Raw genomic sequence first — 21,492 nt, forward strand, 5'->3', positions numbered from 1 at the left:
TGGAGAGCTGCAGAGATGGTTGTTCTTCTGGAAGGTTCTCAGGCCTGATTGGTGGAGAGCTGCAGAGATGGTGGTTCTTCTGGAAGGTTCTCAGGCCTGATTGGTGGAGAGCTGCAGAGATGGTTGTTCTTCTGGAAGGTTCTCAGGCCTGATTGGTGGCGTTCTGCAGAGATGGTTGTTCTTCTGGAAGGTTCTCAGGCCTGATTGGTGGAGAGCTGCAGAGATGGTTGTTCTTCTGGAAGGTTCTCAGGCCTGATTGGTGGCGTTCTGCAGAGATGGTTGTTCTTCTGGAAGGTTCTCAGGCCTGATTGGTGGAGAGCTGCAGAGATGGTTGTTCTTCTGGAAGGTTCTCAGGCCTGATTGGTGGCGTTCTGCAGAGATGGTTGTTATTCTGGAAGGTTCTCAGGCCTGATTGGTGGAGAGCTGCAGAGATGGTGGTTCTCAGGCCTGATTGGTGGAGAGCTGCAGAGATGGTGGTTCTTCTGGAAGGTTCTCAGGCCTGATTGGTGGAGAGCTGCAGAGATGGTGGTTCTTCTGGAAGGTTCTCAGGCCTGATTGGTGGAGAGCTGCAGAGATGGTTGTTCTTCTGGAAGGTTCTCAGGCCTGATTGGTGGAGAGCTGCAGAGATGGTTGTTCTTCTGGAAAGTTCTCAGGCCTGATTGGTGGAGAGCTGCAGAGATGGTGGTTCTTCTGGAAGGTTCTCAGGCCTGATTGGTGGAGAGCTGCAGAGATGGTGGTTCTTCTGGAAGGTTCTCAGGCCTGATTGGTGGAGAGCTGCAGAGATGGTTGTTCTTCTGGAAGGTTCTCAGGCCTGATTGGTGGAGAGCTGCAGAGATGGTGGTTCTTCTGGAAGGTTCTCAGGCCTGATTGGTGGAGAGCTGCAGAGATGGTGGTTCTCAGGCCTGATTGGTGGAGAGCTGCAGAGATGGTTGTTCTTCTGGAAGGTTCTCAGGCCTGATTGGTGGCGTCCTGCAGAGATGGTGGTTCTTCTGGAAGGTTCTCAGGCCTGATTGGTGGAGAGCTGCAGAGATGGTTGTTGTTCTTCTGGAAGGTTCTCAGGCCTGATTGGTGGAGAGCTGCAGAGATGGTTGTTCTTCTGGAAAGTTCTCAGGCCTGATTGGTGGCGTCCTGCAGAGATGGTGGTTCTTCTGGAAGGTTCTCAGGCCTGATTGGTGGAGAGCTGCAGAGATGGTTGTTGTTCTTCTGGAAGGTTCTCAGGCCTGATTGGTGGAGAGCTGCAGAGATGGTTGTTCTTCTGGAAGGTTTTCCTCTCTCCAGAGAGAAACATTGGAGCTCTGCCAGAGGGACCATCGGGTTCTCTGTCTCCTCCCTGACTTAGGCCCTTCTGCCCCGATCGCTCAGCTCTAGGAAGAGTCCTGGTGGTTCCACACTTCTTCCATTTACGGATGATGGAGGCACATCTCAAGGATGATCAGTGTAAACCGGATGAACCTGAGCTCAATTTTGAGTATCATTTGATTTAATCCATTTTGGAATAAGGCTGTAACAACAAAATGTGGAAAAAATGAAGCGCTGTGAATACTCTCCGGATGGGCTGTAGCTGGATGCCACGTTTGTGGACAGTGGTTAAAACACTGTGGTCGTTGATCTCTCGAGTTCTCATACTTGAGATGATGGGGTTACATGTATTAAAATGATGGATTTACATGCATTACAAATATGAGTTGAAGACTTTGCATATGAACAACCTCTACGTTGTGACTGGGTAACTTCAGAGTTGAGTTGAACTCTGACCCTTTCAGCACAATGCAGATGAGGGACAGTTTCGGTAATGAAGGTTTGGTCAATATTTTTCAAAAATACAGATACTTTGTTTTCTTTTGCATCTTTGGTCATACTGAGAAAACAACAACCCTGGGCATCGTTCTTCACAGTCAGTAAAAGCGTCTCTTTATTGTCCGTGGTCACTAAGAACCGTTTACAGCTTGTAAACAGTCAGTGTCTTAAGGACTGTTTTACAGGTGCATGTGCAATAATTGTTCATGGTTCATTGAACAAGCATGAAAAATATTGTATAATTTTCAAATTAGGATTTTACAAAATTATCTTTAAAATACAGTAAGCTAAAAAAGGGACATTTGTTTTTTTGCTGTGTTTATATATGTGTATCTGTATTCTTCCGGATCTGCAGCGTGTGTGAGAGCAGTGTGTGTGAGAGCAGTGTTTCCTCTGAGCTTCAGCTGATATTGTGTGAAACTCCCTCTGCTGGTCTGTCACAGAAACTGCACCATCACACGATCACACGAATCCACCAGCTGCCAAAGCATCTGATTTTGAGGCGACTCCTTTTTTCTTTTTGCAGACCTATGGATACTGACAATAACTTCATATTAATGGGGTTTAAGTGTTTTGGCAGTGAATGTGACTTGCAATCACAATTGAATATTTCCTCGTTTTTTTTTTTTTTTTTTTAAAGTAAGTTGCACCTGTAACCAGTGCTGATGTTCCCGTCCGCTGGCAATGGCCTCCTTTCAGGATTTAATCAGCATCAGAATACAGATGGCGACAGGAGGATTAATCGCTAATCTCACTGTCGTCTGCCGCTGATCAGAGCACAGATAAAACACGAATGTCTGTCGATGCCCAGATCACGGACATGCCTTCACTATCACAGATGCGTGGATCTGTCCCAAAAATACCATCATAATCTGGATTATAGGTCATAATCGATGTGCAAAATGATCAGAAAACACTGAATTTGTCTCAAAGAAACCAATGAAAGGGTAAACTAACATAATGTGAGATTAATGTTTAAGAGCATATCTGAATCTGAAGTTTGGGGATTCAACAATATTCTGCTATAAAGTTCAGAGATATTTCTAATGTCTGTAGATCTCACGAGGGCTGTAACGATACCACATTATTGCGATACTCCAAACCAAACAGTAAAAGTTAAAACACATACTGTTGTAATGTAATGTACTGCAAATTGATTAAAATGCTACATTTGGTATTACATTGGGTGTGTAAATGAATAGGCTTGGAGTTGGTGCTGGAAACCCAATAGTGACACCAGAATAAAAATATTGATGATTCTGAAGCTGAAACTACAGGATTATTTCACTGACCAGATATTTCAAATAATGTCGGACACTTTTTACTGGTAACATCAGACATTACCAGGACCCACAAATATTCACCCATTGCATAATTATACATTATAATCATAGTATAGTAGTTTAATGTAGTACTGACTTGAATTTTCTGACACATACATTTTCATGGGTAAATTTGTACACAATACAGATTGTTGCATTTTTGTATTGCGATATATTGTCACACCCCTAGATATCACTGTACCAAAGATAAAAACAGTCCTGCGTAATGTTGGTAAATTGTCTTATAAAGTGGCGCTTGATGTCTGTTGCAAAGCAGTAAACTGAACAATTAAGATGTAGTAAAATGCAAATGCAAATAAAGTTTATTGAACCACGAGTGCCAAACTTTTAGAACACAAGAATCACAGTGAAACAAGCATTCTCAGGTCTGCTGTGAGCTAATTTGTAAAATAAATAGACAAAAATATTGTTATTATAATTACACCGAATGCTGAACTGAGTAAGAAGATCTGGATTAGCCCGCATCTGTTAAGAAACATTAAATCACTGTCTGACGCTTGACATGCAATTCAGTTGAAAACAATCCAAAAGTTTTTTTCCGCTTTTAAACAAATGAATGCAAAAGAAACGAGCAACACTTTATTTAGCTACATCTTCTTCTCCAGTCCAATCTCATGTCGCCTTGTCTCGTTAAACTACTTCCTTTTGTTTCCGCCATTGGCCAGAATCATCACCAGCCGCATGAAGATGTTGAGCGTGTCCATGTAAATGCCCATGCATCTGCAAGAGAAAGACACGTGAGCGGGATGCGGTTCGCAGCGTGTGACAAATTTGTCAAATGTTTAATTTAGGTTTCCACTCCAATGGTATAAAAACTGATAAAGTTTAGTAGACGGATTCAGATGATTATTGAGTCTCCTTTTCTGCCAGTCCTGTTTTCAGATCACTGAGATTCTCACCTGGATTAGCTATAGGGGAGACTTCCACCTTTTGTCTTTAATGGCTCTGGGATGGCTCTTAGGAACCAGAGTTCCTGGCCACTATCAGCATTTGAATAGTTATGCTGATTCAATTGGATTAGTAATGCCCTCAGAGTAGGGTGTGTTCCTACTTCATTTGCATGCTTTGTTTCAGAGGGACCAGGGTTCCTGCACACTTTTGAAAGTCAAATTTAAGGCTTTTTAAGACCTTTTTAAGACCTTAAGAAATCAAAATTAATACCGTACATTAGGGCTGTGCAGTATTAACAAAAATATATCTTGATATTTTCAACGTTTTGTTGATAATAATTAGATGATATTTTACTGATTGTGTTTTTGTGCTGGTGCCATTGCTGGTTTAGGTCTGTTGTTGACAGCTGACTCACGAAGATATTCATATTTTTCATATTCTATGCAGTGGTCAGTTCACAGCAGTGACAGAAATTAATATTTTAATTAAGGGGCAATATTTGCCACCTTAAATTGATTTTTTCAGGGGCATTTTCACCTATATATGGAAATTTTTTCTAAACTTATTTAGAGTTATGCATCACCTTTAATGTCAAATACTATCATTCAAATTAAATTATACAGTAATTATACAATAATACTTAATTATATAATAATCATACAGTACCACTGTTACCAGTCAAATTAAATCATTCAATCAAAATCCATCTTTGCAGTGCAGAGGTGACAGAAGCGGCATCAGAAGTGGCATTAATATATTTACACTCCATTTACAACTGCATAAATAAAGCTATGAGATATATAGCCTATTTTTAAATCAATATTCAATATTTAAATATGAAATGATTTCTAATTTTAACATTTTATTTAAAGGGTACTTTAAATATGAAACCGCAGCGGCAAATCACTGTTGTGAGTAAGTGAGTTGAGGGAGTCATTCATTCAACCGATTCGTTCAAACGGCTGATTCATTCGGGAAAGAAGCAAGTGATTCGTTCAAAACGCGGATTTCAGTCAAGAAATAATCGCTGTCGGTTGCATTGAGACTCTGCTACTGTTTCATTTTGAAATTATAGTCGGCGAAATAAAGGGAAAACAAACAATATTGACAATATTGTGTCTAAAAGTAACTCAATGTTAACTTATTGTTAATTTAACTGTTGTATAACATAAATATCACACTTGGAATTGTGCACGGGAAAACGGCACTCTTTCTGATGTGATATAAGAACATAATATGATATAAATATAAGACAAAAACTAATTTGGGGACATACCAGTTACACTGCACACATCACGCAGTGAAAGCACGAGACAAATGCGATGTCAGCTCGCAGTGCCTCGTATATTGTTAAAACAATGATTACAATATCATAATAGACAATACACATCGCACACCATACGCACATAAAGAATGAACTTACAACTGAACTGACATTTACGACCTTTCTTCTCCTTCTCTCCTCTCGCGTGCAGGAGACAGTTATGCTGCCGCGACTCGCGAGTGACGCGAAATGTCACGTGAATTAGCAAATCCACAAAGATAGAATAATACATTTAAAAAAATACGTACACTAATTAGATAGTTTTAATTTGGAAAGCTTTTAGATATGTCTAAGTCAAAGTGTCATCTAAAATTTAAGACCTTTCATAAGTAAAAATAAGACTTTATAAGACTTTTTATGGTCTTAAATTTTAAAAATCTAATTTAAGACTTTTTAAGACTTTTTAAGGATCCGCGGGAACCCTGGGGACTCCACCCCAATGTAAACTCCTCCCCCTCTAAATGTATAAATTGCAAGGGAACCTTTCCCTTAGTTGGACGAGATTGAGATGCTACAGCGACCTAATAAAGAACATCTGCTTTAAAAGATACCTCTCCGTCTCCTGGTCTGCTCTTCTGACTTTTCTACACTTTAAGAAGAAAAAGTTCACAACAGACGTCATGAAAGAGACGTGTTCTTCCACTTGTCCACAGAAAACACTTACGCATTAATGGGGTCATATTTCTGAACGCCATAAAGAGGGTGTGTCTCTGCGCGCTTGATGACCTTCTGTGTGTCGTACAGCAGGAACATGCTGAACAGCAGCAGTCCTCCGTAGACGGCCACGGAGTAGAGCCCGGCCCCGAGCGCCGAGCTGGGCGGCAGGAACATGGAGCCTGTGGAGAACAGCAGAGATCAGATCCTGCGGCCTCTGAGAACACAGAGTCCAGCGCGAGTGAGCCGTACCCAGAGACGAGGCGAACACGACCCCGAAGCCCACGGCCAGCGGGCCGCCCATGCTCAGGAACTTCTCGCTGGGAGCACACATGGCCACCGTCGACAACCCTCCCACAATGCCTGCGGTGTACCAGGCGGCTCGCATCACCAGGGGTCCGCCCAGCAGCGTCAGCGGGGCCACGACGGCCCCCATCACTCCTGCACACAGGGATGCACTTCAGGAGCGTCATGTGACACACAGGAAAACACTTCAATACACTTCATTAGAGTCATGTGACACACAGGAAAACACTTCAATACACTTCATTAGAGTCATGTGACACACAGGAAAACACTTCAATACACTTCATTAGAGTCATGTGACAGGCACACAGGAATACACTTCACACTTCATTAGAGTCATGTGACAGGCACACAGGAATACACTTCATTAGTCATGTGACACAGGAATACGCTTCATTACAGTCATGTGACAGGCACACAGGAATACGCTTCTATACCACTTCAGGAGGGTCATGTGACAAGAGCTGCGCTGTTCGTCCACACAGGAGTGATGATGACTTCATGTGAGAGCTTGTATTTGCCTTTTGAAATGTTCTGCAGTGCTCAACTAAAGGAAAGCATTAATCTGAACACAGACTACAGCGCCCTCTAGGGGTCAGTGACAGCACTAGCGTTCCGGCTCTCTGTACCTGCATGCAGGGCCCAGGCCAGGTGTTTGGGCAGGGGACTGTTCTCGTACGAGATCGACCTCACCAACATTCCTGCGCCGATCATAGCAGCGAACGTCGCGCCGATAGCCTGCGGACCAGCCATACGTTTGTCACAGCACTGATCAAGAAATTCTACCAATCTATAAATTCAGCAAAATACAGGAAACGCCACTTACATTTTTAATATTCCTCTCAATATAAATATTAAACTACAAGCTGGATCATTATAATACTTCAACAGGTACAGTATAATAAGAGTACGCCTGACAGTGTGTGCTGGCAGGAAGAATTGCTGTCAAGTAAAATGTATTTTAAGGGTTATGAAACCCCAAAACAATTTTCGAGACGTGAACAGATATGTACAGGTTGCACATCACTGAAAACACAAAGCACTCATAAATGTTATCAATAAGTGGAAATTGGTTATTTTTGCATTTTCCCGAGCAATTTCGTTCTTCCGGGTTGAAAAGTCTAGGCGACGTGTCTGAATGTGAGGTAGAAGTGCCCTCGGAGCGTGTGATTGGCTGAATGTGAGGTAGAAGTGCCCTCGGAGCGTGTGATTGGCTGAATGTGAGGTAGAAGTGCCCTCGGAGCGTGTGATTGGCTGAATGTGAGGTAGAAGTGCCCTCGGAGCGTGTGATTGGCTGAATGTGAGGTAGAAGTGCCCTCGGAGCGTGTGATTGGCTGAATGTGAGGTAGAAGTGCCCTCGGAGCGTGTGACTGGCTGAATGTGAGGTAGAAGTGCCCTCGGAGCGTGTGACTGGCTGAATGTGAGGTAGAAGTGCCCTCGGAGCGTGTGATTGGCTGAATGTGAGGTACAAGTGCCCTCGGAGCGTGTGATTGGCTGAATGTGAGGTACAAGTGCCCTCGGAGCGTGTGATTGGCTGAATGTGAGGTACAAGTGCCCTCGGAGCGTGTGATTGGCTGAATGTGAGGTAGAAGTGCCCTCGGAGCGTGTGATTGGCTGAATGTGAGGTAGAAGTGCCCTCGGAGCGTGTGATTGGCTGAATGTGAGGTAGAAGTGCCCTCGGAGCGTGTGATTGGCTGAATGTGAGGTAGAAGTGCCCTCGGAGCATGTGATTGGCTGAATGTGAGGTAGAAGTGCCCTCAAGTGCCCTCGGAGTGTGTGATTGGCTGAATGTGAGGTAGAAGTGCCCTCGGAGCGTGTGATTGGCTGAATGTGAGGTACAAGTGCCCTCGGAGCGTGTGACTGGCTGAATGTGAGGTAGAAGTGCCCTCGGAGCGTGTGATTGGCTGAATGTGAGGTAGAAGTGCCCTCGGAGCGTGTGATTGGCTGAATGTGAGGTAGAAGTGCCCTCGGAGCGTGTGATTGGCTGAATGTGAGGTACAAGTGCCCTCGGAGCGTGTGATTGGCTGAATGTGAGGTACAAGTGCCCTCGGAGCGTGTGATTGGCTGAATGTGAGGTACAAGTGCCCTCGGAGCGTGTGACTGGCTGAATGTGAGGTACAAGTGCCCTCGGAGCGTGTGATTGGCTGAATGTGAGGTAGAAGTGCCCTCGGAACGTGTGATTGGCTGAATGTGAGGTAGAAGTGCCCTCGGACCGTGTGATTGGCTGAATGTGAGGTAGAAGTGCCCTCGGAGCGTGTGATTGGCTGAATGTGAGGTAGAAGTGCCCTCGGAGCGTGTGATTGGCTGAATGTGAGGTAGAAGTGCCCTCGGAGCGTGTGATTGGCTGAATGTGAGGTAGAAGTGCCCTCGGAGCGTGTGATTGGCTGAATGTGAGGTAGAAGTGCCCTCGGAGCGTGTGATTGGCTGAATGTGAGGTAGAAGTGCCCTCGGAGCGTGTGATTGGCTGAATGTGAGGTAGAAGTGCCCTCGGACCGTGTGATTGGCTGAATGTGAGGTAGAAGTGCCCTCGGACCGTGTGATTGGCTGTGGCACGATTGTACGTCAGATGACCCTCGAGATAATAGGCTTGTTCGACTTGAACCGGCGCTGCACAGACCGATCGGTGAATGACATCAAAATACCGCGAGAGCGATTAGAGAGTAGACGGCTCCGCATTCTGTACTTTGATGTCATAAACCGATCGGTCTGTGCAGCGCCGGTTCAAGTCGAACAAGCCTATTCTCTGCATTTATTCACGAGAAAGAGCTCGTTCAATCCAATCACTGCGCTGGATTACGCATGAGATCATCGCATTACAGCGGAGAATTCAAACATGCGCGCATGAGAGCGGTGTCTGGGCGTTACGCCGCGATGAGTTCAAGAACGCTCATAATGCGGATCATATCGCTCATGTACCAGCACCGTGTGTGCGCACGTCTTCATCAAATGAAATATATGTGCACATACGGACACTGATACAGCCGTACGTCTGATCACGAACGCGACGACGGGTTATTCTGATACACAGAACACAATGATGTAGAGCAGTGGTTCCCAAACCGGTCCTGGAGGACCCCCAACACTGCACGTTTTCTTAGTCTGGCTAATCAAACACAACTGGTTCAGCTCATCATCACATGGGTTAGGACAGGTCACTCCAGGACAGGTTAGGGAACCACTGATGTAGACCAACAACTCAAAGAACAGACAAAAAAGTAACTATGCCTGTATTCTTTCTGTTAAACTGAGCGTTGTGTGTTCAGAGACTGTAGTGCTCGTAAATGTAATGGAAATATTATTATTAGACCTTTTAAATGTTCTTCCACGTTTCTCCCTTGTTTTGGCAGTTTGTTATATAGGGTTAGATTTTTACCCCTCAACTCTGTTTTTTTTTCTCAGGTCATATTTTAATATGCTAATGAGTGTGTCAGGTCTGTGTTTTATTGGCTGTGGTCTCCCCTCTTCCCCCCTCTACTCTCCCACTTTTACACAGCTTTACACGCACATTTTTTGAGACTTTTTCCAACTCGCAGGAGTGAACAACCAGGCTAAAACGGGGATTTCATGAAAGGCAAAGAATAAAAAGTTTGTTAATTCATAAGATCTGTTGCGTACCATCCAGGAGCCCCTCATCATGAGTCCCATGAGCGCCGGCGTTCTGCTAACGGCCACCGCGGACAGAGCCGTCAAACACACACTTCCAGAGAAATACATGTATGTGGAGTGGATCCTGTCCTTCACATACTGAGGCCAGATCCTGTAAACACAGCTTCAGTTCATCAGGAGAAATGCTCTGGCTACCAATCTAACTCCAGTCACTGACTCAACGAGAGGCTCATTCATCAAGTTCATCAGATCTTTTGTTTCTGCCGGCATGATGAGATCAGGTCTAGCCTTCATGTCATTTAGGGGCCGTTTACACGACACCATTTTCAACTAAAAACTTTTTATGTTTTCTATTTTGGCCGCATAATCATTGACTTCATTTACACGACAACGGCGTTTTGGGGGCCTAAAAAAGCAAACTTTTGAGAACAGGATTCAAACTGCAAGTGTTTGTAAATGATCCCGTTATCATGTAAACATGCCCTTATAGTGTTAGAATGTGAAAGTGACTCTTACACTGCTTTCTCTATGGCTCCCATCTCGTTGGACATCCCGAAGCCGTAATAGCACAGCGCTCCCAGTCCCACAGCGGCGCCTCCCGCCAGGAACACCCGGCCCATGTTGTGCACTGCGGAGGAGAGACACTCTAGCAACACTCACATACACATCTTTCACTTATTTAGAGTTTGTAGGATTAGACATTGAAGGATGCTTTCGTTACAGAATGATCAGGGCCTCGTTTATCAAAAGTTGATCGTAGATGTATTAGTGGCAGTGCTTCTACGATCTACTTAGGCTTACGATGCTTTTGGGAAACGCAGCCCAGACTGGTATTAACATGCGTCTCAGCTGATCCGATCACAAGCTCTATAAATACAGGTGTGAACTGTATCTGAAACTGCACAGGTGTCTCCTCTCTAACGAGCCTAACGACGAGATCCAGCTGTGATCAGATCTCCTGAGACAGATGTTTTATACCAGGGCTGAACAACGGCAATAAAAACAAGTGAAAGTGGAGGAATCGTAACAGAAGAACACGTGAACAGAATTCACTTTTAATAGCGGTGTCAGTAGCGGGTTCGAACGCTGCCTCCTGAAACTGCTCTCTGGAAGTCTTGCTCCGCCGGAACCCCAGTCTCGTCTTGGTGGAATAACCCTGATCGGAAACAACACAACATTTAAAACAGATCCCACATGACTGGCTCTGGACTGTGTGTGTGTGTGTGTGTCAGTCTAGGTGAGGACAATACCTGTGTGGGTCTCATCAGGGGCCGACAGGAGCTGCGCAGGACAAACGGAGTCTGACCGAGGGCTGACCGGAGCCCAGCCACAGGGGCCGAGCGCAGGCATGACAGCCGTGAGACCAGCATCACTGTCCGCTAACCTGTGTTAAACATGCAGACATCAGGCCCGGGTTAAAGCGCAGACATCAGGCCCGGGTTAAAGCGCAGACATCAGGCCCGGGTTAAAGCGCAGACATCAGGCCCGGGTTAAACGCGCAGACATCAGGCCCGGGTTAAAGCGCGCAGACATCAGGCCCGGGTTAAACGCCCAGACATCACAGACATCAGGCCCGGGTTAAACGCGCAGACATCAGGCCCGGGTTAAACGCCCAGACATCAGGCCCGGGTTAAACGCGCAGACATCAGGCCCGGGTTAAACGCCCAGACATCAGGCCCGGGTTAAACGCGCAGACATCAGGCCCGGGTTAAAGTGCGCAGACATCAGGCCCGGGTTAAACGCCCAGACATCAGGCCCGGGTTAAACGCGCAGACATCAGGCCCGGGTTAAAGTGCGCAGACATCAGGCCCGGGTTAAACGCCCAGACATCAGGCCCGGGTTAAACGCGCAGACATCAGGCCCGGGTTAAAACGCCCAGACATCAGGCCCGGGTTAAACGCGCAGACATCAGGCCCGGGTTAAAGTGCGCAGACATCAGGCCCGGGTTAAACGCCCAGACATCAGGCCCGGGTTAAACGCGCAGACATCAGGCCCGGGTTAAACGCGCAGACATCAGGCCCGGGTTAAAGCGCAGACATCAGGCCCGGGTTAAACGCGCAGACATCAGGCCCGGGTTAAACGCGCAGACATCAGGCCCGGGTTAAAGCGCAGACATCAGGCCCGGGTTAAAGTGCGCAGACATCAGGCCCGGGTTAAACGCGCAGACATCAGGCCCGGGTTAAACGCGCAGACATCAGGCCCGGGTTAAACGCGCAGACATCAGGCCCGGGTTAAACGCGCAGACATCAGGCCCGGGTTAAACGCGCAGACATCAGGCCCGGGTTAAACGCGCAGACATCAGGCCCGGGTTAAACGCGCAGACATCAGGCCCGGGTTAAACGCGCAGACATCAGGCCCGGGTTAAACGCGCAGACATCAGGCCCGGGTTAAACGCGCAGACATCAGGCCCGGGTTAAACGCGCAGACATCAGGCCCAAGTTAAACGCGCAGACATCAGGCCCGGGTTAAACGCGCAGACATCAGGCCCAAGTTAAACGCGCAGACATCAGGCCCAAGTTAAACGCGCAGACATCAGGCCCGGGTTAAACGCGCAGACATCAGGCCCGGGTTAAACGCGCAGACATCAGGCCCGGGTTAAAACGCGCAGACATCAGGCCCGGGTTAAACGCGCAGACATCAGGCCCGGGTTAAACGCGCAGACATCAGGCCCGGGTTAAACGCGCAGACATCAGGCCCGGGTTAAACGCGCAGACATCAGGCCCGGGTTAAACGCGCAGACATCAGGCCCGGGTTAAACGCGCAGACATCAGGCCCGGGTTAAACGCGCAGACATCAGGCCCGGGTTAAACGCGCAGACATCAGGCCCGGGTTAAAACGCGCAGACATCAGGCCCGGGTTAAACGCGCAGACATCAGGCCCGGGTTAAACGCGCAGACATCAGGCCCGGGTTAAACGCGCAGACATCAGGCCCGGGTTAAACGCCCAGACATCAGGCCCGGGTTAAACGCGCAGACATCAGGCCCGGGTTAAACGCGCAGACATCAGGCCCGGGTTAAACGCGCAGACATCAGGCCCGGGTTAAACGCGCAGACATCAGGCCCGGGTTAAACGCCCAGACATCAGGCCCGGGTTAAACGCGCAGACATCAGGCCCGGGTTAAACGCGCAGACATCAGGCCCGGGTTAAACGCGCAGACATCAGGCCCGGGTTAAACGCGCAGACATCAGGCCCGGGTTAAACGCCCAGACATCAGGCCCGGGTTAAAGCGCAGACATCAGGCCCGGGTTAAAGCGCGCAGACATCAGGCCCGGGTTAAACGCGCAGACATCAGGCCCGGGTTAAAGTGCGCAGACATCAGGCCCGGGTTAAACGCGCAGACATCAGGCCCGGGTTAAACGCGCAGACATCAGGCCCGGGTTAAACGCCCAGACATCAGGCCCGGGTTAAACGCGCAGACATCAGGCCCGGGTTAAAGTGCGCAGACATCAGGCCCGGGTTAAACGCCCAGACATCAGGCCCGGGTTAAACGCGCAGACATCAGGCCCGGGTTAAACGCGCAGACATCAGGCCCGGGTTAAACGCCCAGACATCAGGCCCGGGTTAAACGCGCAGACATCAGGCCCGGGTTAAACGCGCAGACATCAGGCCCGGGTTAAAGCGCAGACATCAGGCCCGGGTTAAACGCGCAGACATCAGGCCCGGGTTAAAGCGCAGACATCAGGCCCGGGTTAAAGCGCAGACATCAGGCCCGGGTTAAAGTGCGCAGACATCAGGCCCGGGTTAAACGCGCAGACATCAGGCCCGGGTTAAACGCGCAGACATCAGGCCCGGGTTAAAGCGCAGACATCAGGCCCGGGTTAAACGCGCAGACATCAGGCCCGGGTTAAACGCGCAGACATCAGGCCCGGGTTAAACGCGCAGACATCAGGCCCGGGTTAAACGCGCAGACATCAGGCCCGGGTTAAACGCGCAGACATCAGGCCCGGGTTAAACGCGCAGACATCAGGCCCGGGTTAAACGCGCAGACATCAGGCCCAGGTTAAACGCGCAGACATCAGGCCCGGGTTAAACGCGCAGACATCAGGCCGGGGTTAAACGCGCAGACATCAGGCCGGGGTTAAAGCGCAGACATCAGGCCCGGGTTAAACGCGCAGACATCAGGCCCGGGTTAAACGCGCAGACATCAGGCCCGGGTTAAACGCGCAGACATCAGGCCGGGGTTAAAGCGCAGACATCAGGCCCGGGTTAAACGTGCAGACATCAGGCCCGGGTTAAACGCGCAGACATCAGGCCCGGGTTAAAGCGCAGACATCAGGCCCGGGTTAAACGCGCAGACATCAGGCCCGGGTTAAACGCGCAGACATCAGGCCCGGGTTAAACGCGCAGACATCAGGCCCAAGTTAAACGCGCAGACATCAGGCCCGGGTTAAACGCGCAGACATCAGGCCCAAGTTAAACGCGCAGACATCAGGCCCAAGTTAAACGCGCAGACATCAGGCCCGGGTTAAACGCGCAGACATCAGGCCCGGGTTAAACGCGCAGACATCAGGCCCGGGTTAAAACGCGCAGACATCAGGCCCGGGTTAAACGCGCAGACATCAGGCCCGGGTTAAACGCGCAGACATCAGGCCCGGGTTAAACGCGCAGACATCAGGCCCGGGTTAAACGCCCAGACATCAGGCCCGGGTTAAACGCGCAGACATCAGGCCCGGGTTAAACGCGCAGACATCAGGCCCGGGTTAAACGCGCAGACATCAGGCCCGGGTTAAACGCCCAGACATCAGGCCCGGGTTAAACACCCAGACATCAGGCCCGGGTTAAACGCCCAGACATCAGGCCCGGGTTAAACGCGCAGACATCAGGCCCGGGTTAAACGCCCAGACATCAGGCCCGGGTTAAACGCCCAGACATCAGGCCCGGGTTAAACGCCCAGACATCAGGCCCGGGTTAAACGCGCAGACATCAGGCCCGGGTTAAACGCGCAGACATCAGGCCCGGGTTAAACGCGCAGACATCAGGCCCGGGTTAAACGCGCAGACATCAGGCCCGGATTAAACGCCCAGACATCAGGCCGGGGTTAAACGCGCAGACATCAGGCCCGGGTTAAACGCGCAGACATCAGGCCCGGGTTAAACGCCCAGACATCAGGCCCGGGTTAAACGCGCAGACATCAGGCCCGGATTAAACGCGCAGACATCAGGCCCGGGTTAAACGCGCAGACATCAGGCCCGGGTTAAACGCGCAGACATCAGGCCCGGGTTAAACGCGCAGACATCAGGCCCGGGTTAAACGCGCAGACATCAGGCCCGGGTTAAACGCGCAGACATCAGGCCCGGGTTAAACGCCCAGACATCAGGCCGGGGTTAAACGCGCAGACATCAGGCCCGGGTTAAACGCGCAGACATCAGGCCCGGATTAAACGCGCAGACATCAGGCCCGGGTTAAACGCGCAGACATCAGGCCCGGGTTAAAGTGCGCAGACATCAGGCCCGGGTTAAACGCGCAGACATCAGGCCCGGGTTAAACGCGCAGACATCAGGCCCGGGTTAAACGCGCTGACATCAGGCCCGGGTTAAACGCCCAGACATCAGGCCCGGGTTAAACGCCCAGACATCAGGCCCGGGTTAAACGCGCAGACATCAGGCCCGGGTTAAACGCGCAGACATCAGGCCCGGGTTAAACGCGCAGACATCAGGCCCGGGGTTAAACGCGCAGACATCAGGCCCGGGTTAAACGCCCAGACATCAGGCCCGGGTTAAACGCGCAGACATCAGGCCCGGGTTAAACGCCCAGACATCAGGCCCGGGTTAAACGCCCAGACATCAGGCCCGGGTTAAACACCCAGACATCAGGCCCGGGTTAAACGCCCAGACATCAGGCCCGGGTTAAACGCGCTGACATCAGGCCCGGGTTAAACGCCCAGACATCAGGCCCGGGTTAAACGCGCAGACATCAGGCCCGGATTAAACGCGCAGACATCAGGCCCGGGTTAAACGCGCAGACATCAGGCCCGGGTTAAACGCGCAGACATCAGGCCCGGGTTAAACGCGCAGACATCAGGCCCGGGTTAAACGCGCAGACATCAGGCCCGGGTTAAACGCGCAGACATCAGGCCCGGGTTAAACGCCCAGACATCAGGCCGGGGTTAAACGCGCAGACATCAGGCCCGGGTTAAACGCCCAGACATCAGGCCCGGGTTAAACGCCCAGACATCAGGCCCGGGTTAAACGCGCAGACATCAGGCCCGGGGTTAAACGCGCAGACATCAGGCCCGGGTTCACAGACAGGACTTAGATTAAACCAGGATTAGACCTTAGTTCAATTTGGACATTTAAGTAGCTTTTATAAACATGCCTTAGATAAAAACATTACTTGTGTGCATCTTGAGACAAAACATTGGCACTGACTTAATTTAAGAAAAGTTGTTTTCAGTTAAAACATCATAAACGTGTATTTTAGTCTGGACTAGATTAATCCTGTTCTGTGAGACCGAGGGAAGAGCTGATACTCGTTCCTTACAGCAAAGACACAGAGTAAATACAGTCTGTATAAACGGCAAGACAGGACAATAAAAAATGTATTATTCAACTACAAACTCATATTCAATAGTATGAATGTTAGATTTGTCAAATATGAGTCCAGTGGCTCTTATGTAAAACATTCCTAAGAACAACATTTACACTTTCTTCTTCTTGTTGTTTAATGGCGATCAACTCCAGAGGAGCATTATCGCCGACATTTACACTGTAATTAATGTAAAACATTACGTTTAAAAGTAAAACTCACCAGTCGTTCTGTTATCTAATTTCACCTTCGAGATGCGTCTTCACCACTGACGCAACACAGTAATAAACAACTCCCGGAACCTTCCTGAGTGACGTCACACGACAGCGACAGCCGCGCAATGCACTGTGGGTCTTGAAGTTGTTGAGTTAACTTTTAATCATTATGTTCCGCGTGTTTATTCATTTTTTAATATTCATAAACCAGAATAACCAGAGGGAAGATACAAATAAATAAAGCACTGTCTGATACTGTTAAGAATGAACAATAATTTAAATGATTCACATACCCAGTATTTTCACTGCTTTCCTTTTTATTTATGGGTGTAAAACTTAGCAAGTAAGAAAATGTAATATATTTTAAAATAGTCTTTCTTTACATCAGTCATTAATCAGCAAAGCTAACATCATTTACACAATAATTTGAAAATTATGGTTTTTAATGAATCTTTATGTATTATATGATAAAGAGACAATTGGACTAAATCAAAATTTTAAATCGATTCACATGTAATATAATAATGAAACCTGTTGTTTTATTCAAATATGAGCAAACAGTCATACTCTTTTCAGCAGTACTTTATTGCAATAATCAGACACATCTTGTTCAAACAATGAGTGAATTATCTTTTCTTATTTCTACGAGGAAATACATATTCTACCTTGCTGTCATTATGATTAGAGTAAGAAGCTAATAAAATAAATCAATAAGTGGCGTTTGTGCAGAAGTAGACTCGCTGACGTCATGGCTCACGTGACGCGCGGCTCTCTCTCGCTCGCTCTCTCTCTCTCGCTCGCTCTCTCTCTCTCTCTCTCTCGCTCTCTCTCTCTCTCTCTCTCTCTCTCTCTCTCTCTCTCTCTCTCTCTCTCTCTCTCTCTCTCTCTCTCTCTCTCTCTCTCTCTCTCTCTCTCTCTCTCTCTCTCTCTCTCTCTCTCTCTCTCTCTCTCTCTCTCTCTCTCTCTCTCTCTCTCTCTCTCTCTCTCTCTCTCTCGCGTTTATGTGAATCTCAATCAAAGCGAACCTTTTGCGTTTAAAACCAAATGCATGTCGATCCGCTCATATTTGGGAGTTTTATTTGTATTCCAAATCATTTTCAGAGCTGTGTTTGGGTCATTCCTTAATTGAATAGTTTTAATATGTTACAACGCCGGCCGCGAATGATTGTTGAATGATGGATTCGCATGTTTTAAAACTATTGAACATTGAATTTTACACACCGTGATCTGGATACTGTATTTTCCACCAAGCGAGCGAGGAAACGGTACAGTATCATCATCTTCATCATCTTCGTCATCATCAGATGTGTATTTATCCCGTTTGATTGTCATGAATGATTTTCTGTCTGTCACTGATATAATAACATGGTTTTGAATTTTCAGTGATATTGTAACAGAATCAGTGTAACGCGACTGCATTATAATTATTATTATAACCATTGTATATCAGGGAATAGATGATAATCATATCGTATAATATCCGTCACCAATAATATCTGCATTTACTGGAGATTTGGTGGAAAGAGTCTGAAGCGGAGGATGTTTTTATCACAGATATATGTCATGTATTCTGTCAGCCAGTCTCTAGTGTGTGTGTGTGATCCAGAGTCTCCATAGTGTGTGTGTGTGTGTGTGTGTGTTTGTGTGTGATTCAGTGTCTCTAGTGTGTGTGTGTGTGTGTGATTCAGTGTCTCTAGTGTGTGTGTGTGTGTGTGTGTGTGATGCAGTGTCTCTAGTGTGTGTGTGTGTGTGTGTGTGTGATGCAGTGTCTCTAGTGTGTGTGTGTGTGTGTGTGTGTGTGTGTGATCCAGAGTCTCTAGTGTGTGTGTGTGTGTGTGTGATCCAGAGTCTCTAAAGCGTGTGTGTGTGTGATCCAGAGTCTCTAAAGCGTGTGTGTGTGTGTGTGTGTGTGTGTGTGTGTGATCCAGAGTCTCTAAAGCGTGTGTGTGTGTGTGTGTGTGTGTGTGTGTGTGTGTGTGTGTGTGTGTGTGTGTGTGTGTGTGTGTGTGTGTGTGTGATCCAGAGTCTCTAAAGCGTGCACTCAAAAAAATGATATGTTGGCTTTACTTAACTTTTTTAAGTAAACAGGTTCCAGCGGTTCCACATAACTATGTTTCGTTAAACAAACATAATATGTTCATGTAACTTCAACATCATTTTAAGCGACCCAATTAAACTCTGAGCTAAAGAGTTAATTAAGTGAATAACTGAGTGATGATTGAGCATTATTGAAGACACCTGATGTTAACAAGCAGAATCTCTGAAGGAGAGAACCGGAATGTTTAAGTCACCATTATGGAGATAAGTGTGTGTTTTAGTTGGGCTCTTGACCATTAACTTATTAACTTTAGATTTTGTTTGGTTGCCGTTCATGAGTTATAACAGCCGGATGAACAATGAACTAAGGTCATCTGATAGTGTTGGTTGTGATTTAACATAATCATTATTTCACAATCATTTGACCTCAATCACTGAACTTATATTAAACCGAATTTCTGAGTTAAGTTTACCTTACGAATAATAGCAGCACTGTCATGTAGAGCAGTGGTTTTCAAACTTTTTCAAGAGGGACCCTTTTTTTTTTTTTTTTTTTTTTACGCGACCCATAGGCTTGTGCGCAGAATTTGTTTTCTTTAACCTTTCTTTAAGCACTTTTTTTAACCACTTTACTTTTGATGATGCACGTGCACTTGCTGATCCTTGACGCGATTGCAACGCAAAGTCGATTCTAAAATAATTTGATCAAGCTATAGGCCTACATACAGGACTTTTAACCAATAAATAGCTTCTCGTTTGCTGAATGCTTAAAAAATACAAATACACAAAACATATTCCACAACAAACTCTTTAAATGTAATATTAATTATATACAGAACAGAACAAGAATAAAAAAATAATAACTAAACAAGCCAAAACGAAATAATTTAAAGGGAAAGTAAAAGGGGCATTATGCTCACGTAGCCTAACTCTCTCATTAGAATCAAAATATTTTAACATTCGCGATGTATTTGATGGTAAACTATTCTTTATTATAGGCGTTGTAGCAACTTCACTCACGTTGCAATATCGACAGGAAAAAAAATCATCCTTTTCACATGCGCAAAAATGTGCTTGGAAACATCACGGTTGAGCGGTGCTTACGCTGAATGGTACGAATTGACTATTTAAACAGAGCAGTGTGATTTTTATATTAGGTTGACTATTTTATTGTCATATTTTTATTTCGGCTATAATGAACAGGCTGCGATGTCAAGCCTGGAATGGTGTATTTGTGTGTGTGTGTGTGTGTGTGTGAGGCGCGGCACTGGAAACAAAAAATATACTCCGTCGTTCATACAGGACATCATTCAAACTGCGAAGTGTTTATTTATACGTGTGTACACTCGACACAACATTGTTAAAACACAACATTGTGGTTTTGTCAAACTGTAAACTCTTGTCAAACTTAACTGTCACCCAACCAAAATCACACACAATTTAAAAGCAAACTTATTTATAATTCAAATGAGAATAGGGCTGTCAACGAATATTCTAAATTCGAATAGTTTTAAAAAACAGAATTTCGAATGTGAAAATTAATATTTGAATGTGGAAAAACACGCCCGCGGTATCAGAGGCGCGGCTGTCTGCTTTGCGAGTGCACGCGCTGCCTGAGGGATCAGGGACAGGTCACAAGAGTCGCACTGGCACAGCTGAAAGTTTTTTATTTCTTATTCTTATTTATTGAATGAATAAGGTAGGTTAGATACAGCAGTTCCATGCATCGCAGGCTTCACTGGTTTGATTATTTACCGTTTCATGTCAAGGAAAAGTTCCATGTTTACCACAGCACAGCTCGCTCGGGGCGTTCAATGTCGGTTCTTTAAAACTTCAATTAATGTTAATAATATTTGTTTCAATCACTGAATGAAGCCTGCTATATTTGGGACAAGAGTCGCGACCTTAAATTGCTTGCACAAAACTCTTGATTAGCACTCAACATTTGTTTATTGTTGTTGTTGTTCATTTAAACCGTTATGCGCAGAGAGCGTGAGGTGAGGGAGAGAGAGAGAGAAAGAGTGCCTAGCGAGAGTGAGGTCTGCGGTCTTGGCCATTAGTTGATTTAGGCTACTTGTTTTTGTGTAGGTAATACGTTGTCAAATATGTTTAAACTTAAATAAACTACCTAAACAAGTAGTTATGTCTCTTTGTATTAATTTGACCTGTTATTGACGTAATGCGCGTCATTGACAAAATGCACAACCAGATGTTCGAATAGTTCGAATATAGCCTATGTGTTTTTTTAGATGGATTTTTTAGAACGTAATTTTTGAGTAGCCTAATTTTGACAGCCCTAGGAAGGAACGACGAGTGTTAGTGTGTTGTTGCCGATGGAGCGAACGTGTGTGTGTTGCGGGTGGAGCGAACGAGTGCGTGTTTTGTGTAGCTATATTAATGAGAAGGGCCTGCTTATTCTGTATAATCTGGTCCCAAGCCGGTTTGCAGGACGAGAGGGCAACACGCATGTCAGAAGCATTCAGTTTGTTTCGTTGTTTCAAAGCTATTAATTTAATTAGAAAACGGAATTATTATTATTTTTTTTTTTTAATCACTGGCGACCCATTTTTTAATTCTCGCGACCCACCCGAGGGTCGCGACCCAGGGTTTGAAAACCACTGATGTAGAGCATACTATTTTTAGGCTTTTCAATGAAATTTAAATGATCAAATCAATAAATAAAAAAGAAACTTCCTAAAAAATATGTTGAGTAGGCACACACAGACATCAAGAATCAGCCTGTGAATCTCAACAATGGTGACAAACAGATCATAAGCTCATTATTTATTCTGTA

At 46.5% G+C, this 21,492-nt stretch overlaps 2 protein-coding genes across 3 annotated transcripts in view; one reads left to right on the forward strand and one right to left on the reverse strand.

Annotated features, from left to right (window-relative positions):
- Positions 1 to 3,631: 3,631 nt before the first annotated feature.
- Positions 3,632 to 16,766, reverse strand: ghitm (growth hormone inducible transmembrane protein). Of its 2 annotated transcripts, none has more exons than XM_056241675.1 (9): positions 16,669 to 16,766; positions 11,172 to 11,305; positions 10,975 to 11,077; positions 10,438 to 10,549; positions 9,931 to 10,072; positions 6,945 to 7,053; positions 6,262 to 6,450; positions 6,020 to 6,191; positions 3,632 to 3,860 (listed from the first exon to the last, which is right to left on the reverse strand). In XM_056241675.1, exons 2-9 carry the CDS (start codon positions 11,289 to 11,291, stop codon positions 3,776 to 3,778), a joined length of 1,032 nt encoding a protein of 343 aa, XP_056097650.1. In that variant the 5' UTR covers positions 11,292 to 11,305; positions 16,669 to 16,766; the 3' UTR covers positions 3,632 to 3,775. The 2 variants fall into 2 exon arrangements, with proteins under 2 accessions (XP_056097650.1, XP_056097649.1); XM_056241674.1 differs by having other exon boundaries at positions 11,172 to 11,309; positions 16,672 to 16,740.
- Positions 16,767 to 17,722: 956 nt separating this feature from the next.
- chst3b (carbohydrate (chondroitin 6) sulfotransferase 3b) overlaps positions 17,723 to 21,492 on the forward strand; it is a 38,307-nt gene continuing 34,537 nt past the window's right edge. The window contains exon 1 of the mRNA XM_056241672.1: positions 17,723 to 17,926. The gene's annotated coding sequence lies outside the window, so the exon portion shown is untranslated. The remainder of the gene's footprint in view (positions 17,927 to 21,492) is intronic.

The sequence above is a fragment of the Rhinichthys klamathensis genome, unplaced genomic scaffold (genome assembly GCF_029890125.1).
Source record: "Rhinichthys klamathensis goyatoka isolate OS25496 unplaced genomic scaffold, OSU_Roscu_1.1 h1tg000661l_1, whole genome shotgun sequence".
NCBI classification, from domain to species: Eukaryota; Metazoa; Chordata; class Actinopteri; order Cypriniformes; family Leuciscidae; genus Rhinichthys; species Rhinichthys klamathensis.